Source organism: Bubalus kerabau, chromosome 1, assembly GCF_029407905.1.
Source record: "Bubalus kerabau isolate K-KA32 ecotype Philippines breed swamp buffalo chromosome 1, PCC_UOA_SB_1v2, whole genome shotgun sequence".
NCBI lineage: Eukaryota > Metazoa > Chordata > Mammalia > Artiodactyla > Bovidae > Bubalus > Bubalus kerabau.
Window position 1 is genome coordinate 210701372 of NC_073624.1, and position 5684 is coordinate 210707055.

The window sequence follows — 5684 nt, forward strand, 5'->3', positions numbered from 1 at the left end:
CAAGTATGGACATAGACAAGAATAAGATTCAGTAAAATATGTTATCATAAGCACCGCCATCAGAAAAAAAGACAGTCTCTAAAACAAATGCACTTATTTGCGGTCTTAGAAAAGCAATTTGGGGAACACAGATTTCAGCAGTAAACAAAACAGGGTCCAGTTCTGGAGTCAAAGATTTTTTTTTATTTTTTTTAAAGGAAAAATAGAATACAATAGGTTTCAAAGTTGTTTGCCAAGAGCTACAACTGGAGGCTATAATTTTTTCTTTTACAATTTATTCCCTTGCGAAGACATTTCCCTCATTATTAAGAAAACCACATTTTTGTACAGTTCTCAGAAATACCTTTCTCAATAGTAGTTCTTAGAAGGCTCTTCCTCAGCAAGTAACATGTTAATTTGCCAGTTATCAGGGTTAGTACAGTTCCATATTTTAACAGACAGAGTCCTGATATACAAAATAGAGTTACTACTGACAAGTACTTCCATAGCACTATAGGAGTGCAGGTGTGGCAGAGGAAGATATTAATTGGATAAAATGATGAGAAGAAAATGTGTTATATATTAATAAAAGTGTAACTCAAATTGGCAGTCTTAAAAAAAAAATCTGAAGGCTTCCCTGCTGGTCCAGTGTGTAAGAATCTGACTTGCAATGCTGAGAACACCAGTTCAATCCTTAGTCTGGGAAGTTACCACATGCTGCAAAGCAACTAAGCCCATGCACCACAACTATTGGAGCCCTTGCATTCTAGAGCCTGTGCTCTGTAACAAAAGGAGCCAACACAATGAGAAGCCAGCACACTGAAATTAGAGAGTAGCCCCCACTTGCCGCAACTAGAAAAAGCACCTGCACAGCAATAGAGACCCAGTACAGTAAAAAAAAAATAAATAAACTTATTTTAAAAAGGTGAAGAAAAACTATCCAGAAGTGGGAAATAACCCAAGCTAAATTTCAGATGTGGAGAAGAATAGATGGCTACAAGGGCAAACTGGAGGTCTAAAGGAATTCTGGCACTAAGTCTGTAGGCTGGATGTTAGACACAGGTAAAGGTAGATTTGATATGCATTTTAAAAGCACCTGAGTGAAAATGAGTATACCACCCAAAGCAATTTACAGATTCAATGCAATCCCTATCAAGCTACCAACGGTATTCTTCACAGAGCTAGAACAAATAATTTCACAATTTGCATGGAAATACAAAAAACCTCGAATAGCCAAAGCGATCTTGAGAAAGAAGAATGGAACTGGAGGAATCAACCTGCCTGACTTCAGGCTATACTACAAAGCCACAGTTATCAAGACAGTATGGTACTGGCACAAAGACAGAAATATAGATCAATGGAACAAAATAGAAAGCCCAGAGATAAATCCACACACCTATGGACACTTTATCTTTGACAAAGGAGGCAAGAATATACAATGGGTTAAAGACAATCTCTTTAACAAGTGGTGCTGGGAAAACTGGTCAACCACTTGTAAAAGAATGAAACTAGAACACTTTCTAACACCATACACAAAAATAAACTCAAAATAGATTAAAGATCTAAACGCAACACCAGAAACTATAAAACTCCTAGAGGAGAACATAGGCAAAACACTCTCCAACATACATCACAGCAGGATCCTCTATGACCCACCTCCCAGAATATTGGAAATAAAAGCAAAAATAAACAAATGGGACCTAATTAAACTTAAAAGCTTCTGCACAACAAAGGAAATTATAAGCAAGGTGAAAAGACAGCCTTCAGAATGGGAGAAAATAATAGCAAATGAAGCAACTGACAAACAACTAATCTCAAAAATATACAAGCAACTCCTACAGCTCAATTCCAGAAAAATAAATGACCCAATCAAAAAATGGGCCAAAGAACTAGATAGACATTTCTCCAAAGAAAACATACAGATGGCTAACAAACACATGAAAAGATGCTCAACATCACTCATTATCAGAGAAATGCACATCAAAACCACTATGAGGTACCACTTCACGCCAGTCAGAATGGCTGTGATCCAAAAGTCTACAAGCAATAAATACTGGAGAGGGTGTGGAGAAAAGGGAACCCTCTTACACTGTTGGTGGGAATGCAAACTAGTACAGCCACTATGGAGAACAGTGTGGAGATTCCTTAAAAAGCTGGAAATAGAACTGCCTTATGACCCAGCAATCCCACTGCTGGGCATACACACTGAGGAAACCAGAAGGGAAAGAGACACGTGTACCCCAGTGTTCATCGCAGCACTGTTTATAATAGCCAGGACATGGAAGCAACCTAGATGTCCATCAGCAGATGAATGGATAAGAAAGCTGTGGTACATATACACAATGGAGTATTACTCAGCCATTAAAAAGAATACATTTGAATCAGTTCTAATGAGGTGGATGAAACTGGAGCCTATTATACAGAGTGAAGTAAGCCAGAAAGAAAAACACCAATACAGTATACTAATGCATATATATGGAAATTAGAATGATGGTAACAATAACCCTGTATACGAGACAGCAAAAGAGACACTGATGTATAGAATAGTCTTTTGGACTCTGTGGGAGAGGGAGAGGGTGGGATGATTTGGGAGAATGGCATTGAAACATGTATAATATCATATATGAAATGAGTCACCAGTCCAGGTTCGATGCATGATACTGGGTGCTTGGGGCTGGTGCACTGGGACGACCCAGAGGGATGGTATGGGGAGGGAGAGGGAGGAGGGTTCAGGTTGGGGAACACATGTATACCTGTGGCGGATTCATTTTTTTTTGTTTGTTTTTTGTTTTTTGTGTTTTTTTTTGTTGTTTTTTTTTAATTTTATTTTATTTTTAAACTTTACATAACTGTATTAGATTTGCCGGATTCATTTTGATATATGGCAAAACCAATACAATATTTTAAAGTTAAAAAATAAAATTTTTTAAAAATACAGAATAAAAACACCTGAGCTTGAAGTTGAGATTAGAAGTTTTGTGAATACAATAGTAAATCAAAGACTGTAGAATGACATTTTCATATATATATATTCTAGGAAACTAACTTGATTGGGAAATTGTAGGATATATTTTATAATTGAAATTGACTTGAGTCATGAAAACACTTGAGAAGAAATTTAATTTAAATTTAATTTAAAATTTAAACACTTGGGAAAGAAATTTAATTTAAAAAGACCAGGAAAAGATCCTGGGAGCTTAAACTTGGGCAGTAAATGGAGAATTTGTGAGAGAGGGACTCCTCTAAGCCTTTTTTCCCCTATAATCATTAAAACTAACTCCTACATAACCCCAGTAATGGAGAGATGTGAAATAACTCAAGTGTGTTAGTAAAACACCAGTAGTAAAACTTTCGTTAAACACAACATTATGACATATTAGCATAGAATTTCAATGTGTATAAGCTCACATTCATATTTTACATGTTATAACTGAAATCTGAGACATTGCTTTTATATGTTGCATGCTGTAGCTCAGTCCTTTGTTTCCCTGCCATTATGTAAATGACTTTGTCAAATACAAATTTCTTTACCACTCTAATTTCTTTAAGGTCATTTAAATACATACTTTTCTTAATTTGAATATAGAATAAAACTGTTGATTATTCTCACAATTCTACAAAGGTCACCTAATCTCTATATATTTATTGAAATCTGAAAAATTCTAAGCCAAATAAGCCCCCTTAAAATAGTATCATAAAGGATATTACATTATAATGGACTCTGGAAGTTAATTACAATCAAAATAAAAGATTGAAACAGGTTAAAAAAAAAACCTCATAAACACACTAGTAAGCTTGCTTCGCTTGTTACTTAATGTCCCACTATCCATATTTTATATATCACAAATATAATTTTATACACTACATTTAAAACATTTGAAAACATTTGATTGCATGTTCTAGGCCTGTGTTTTCCAACACAGTAACCACTGGCAATATATGGCTAATAGGCACTTAAAAATGTGTCGTCAAAAATTGCAATGGCCTATAAGTATAAATATAAGGGCTGTAAAGACTTAGAGTGAAAATAAAGTAATAGATTGATTCAATAAGTTTGTATCAATTGGATGTAGAAATGATAATGTCAGTATGGGTATATTATTATAAGTGATATATGTACATATATGTGACAAATATATTGCATAATATTTTACAATAACATGTCATTAACATCAATGTTCTTAATCTCAGTATTGATTATAACTTTGGGATTAAGTAAATACATTATTTAGATTAATTTTATTTTTTAAATGATGCTTAGTAGCTATACTTTAAGTGAAAATTTTAAATTACATAATAGCTCATATTCCTTTCAGATAGTAGTGCTCTAGGGTATTCTAACCACCATAGAAAGAGGGAATAAAGGAGGGTAAAGAGAACCATAATTATTACTTTGTAAAAGAGAATATCCCAAACACTCTTGTCATGGCCCCCAAGACTTCCTTATTCCTCAGACTGTAGATAATGGGATTGAGCATGGGGGTGAGAATAGTGTAAAAGACTGCCAAAATTTTATCTTCTGCTGGTGAGCGGAGATTCCTGGGCCGAAGATAAGTGTAGACAAAAGGTGCATAGTAAAATGTCACTACAGTTAAATGTGTTGAACAGGTGGTAAAGGCCTTTTTTCTTCCATCTTTTGAACGCATATGGTAGACAGCAAAAAGAACTCGGCCATAGGAAGCAGTGATGCCAAGGAAAGGAAGGAGGAGAAAGAGGCTTGTGCTCACAAAAACCATGTACTCATAGACCCAGGTGTCCATACAGGCCAGAGGCAACATAGCTGGGACATCACAGAAGAAGTGATCAATGGCCCTGGACTGGCAGTAAGGAATATGGAGGGCATAGACTGTGTGTGCCAGGGAGTTGAGAGACCCCAAGATCCAAGATCCCATAATCATCTTCATACACATCCTTTTGCTCATGCGGATACAATAGTGCAGGGGGTGGCAGATAGCCACATAACGATCGTAGGCCATTGAGGCCAGGAGTAAGCCTTCAGAACATGCCATGGTCAGGAAGAAGAAAGATTGCACTCCACATCCCAGGTAGGAGATGCCTTTCTGGCCAGAGAGAAAGTTGAACACCATCTTGGGGACGGTAGTGGAGAGGTACATTAGATCCATGAGGGAGAGCTGGCTGAGGAGAAAGTACATAGGTGTGTGGAGCCGGGGATCCAAACGTATGAGGTAAATCATGGCTGAGTTACCCACAGAGGCTAGAAAGAATATGAGGATGATAAGAAGTAGGAGAAGCCGACCAGTTTGATTTGGGAGGAACAACCCCAACAAAACGAAATCATTGGAAGTTTGATTCCATTTCTCCATGAAAATGTATTGCTCTTGAAAGACTAACAAAGACAAAAAAGAAAAAGAGCATAATACATGAAACAAAACAGGAGCATAAAAAGGAACATTTATTAATGTTTGCTTAGAATGAATTGTTTTTCCTTCAATACTGAAACTTTTGTTGAATCAATTTTAATATCTGAATTGAATGCTTCACTTCCATTTTTCTCTAGTAAGCATCTTATCAAGTGATCTTTAGTTTAAAATCTAGTATAATAGCCAGCAAAGATAAGCAAGGTAACTAAAGCATTCATTTCTGTATAACTCCTAGCCAGGCTCATCACTCACAATTTAACAAGTCACACAAATCTCTGCTTTCCCAGTGTCTGTCGGGTTGCTACAACATACTCACCAAAGTAA

General features: G+C 36.2%; 1 protein-coding gene across 1 annotated transcript; it reads right to left on the reverse strand.

Moving 5' to 3' along the window:
* Positions 1-4367: 4367 nt before the first annotated feature.
* LOC129627900 (olfactory receptor 2L13) lies at positions 4368-5303 on the reverse strand. The gene has a single exon (XM_055547371.1). The coding sequence runs from the start codon at positions 5301-5303 to the stop codon at positions 4368-4370; it is 936 nt and encodes a 311-aa protein (XP_055403346.1).
* Between the last annotated feature and the right edge of the window lie 381 nt (positions 5304-5684).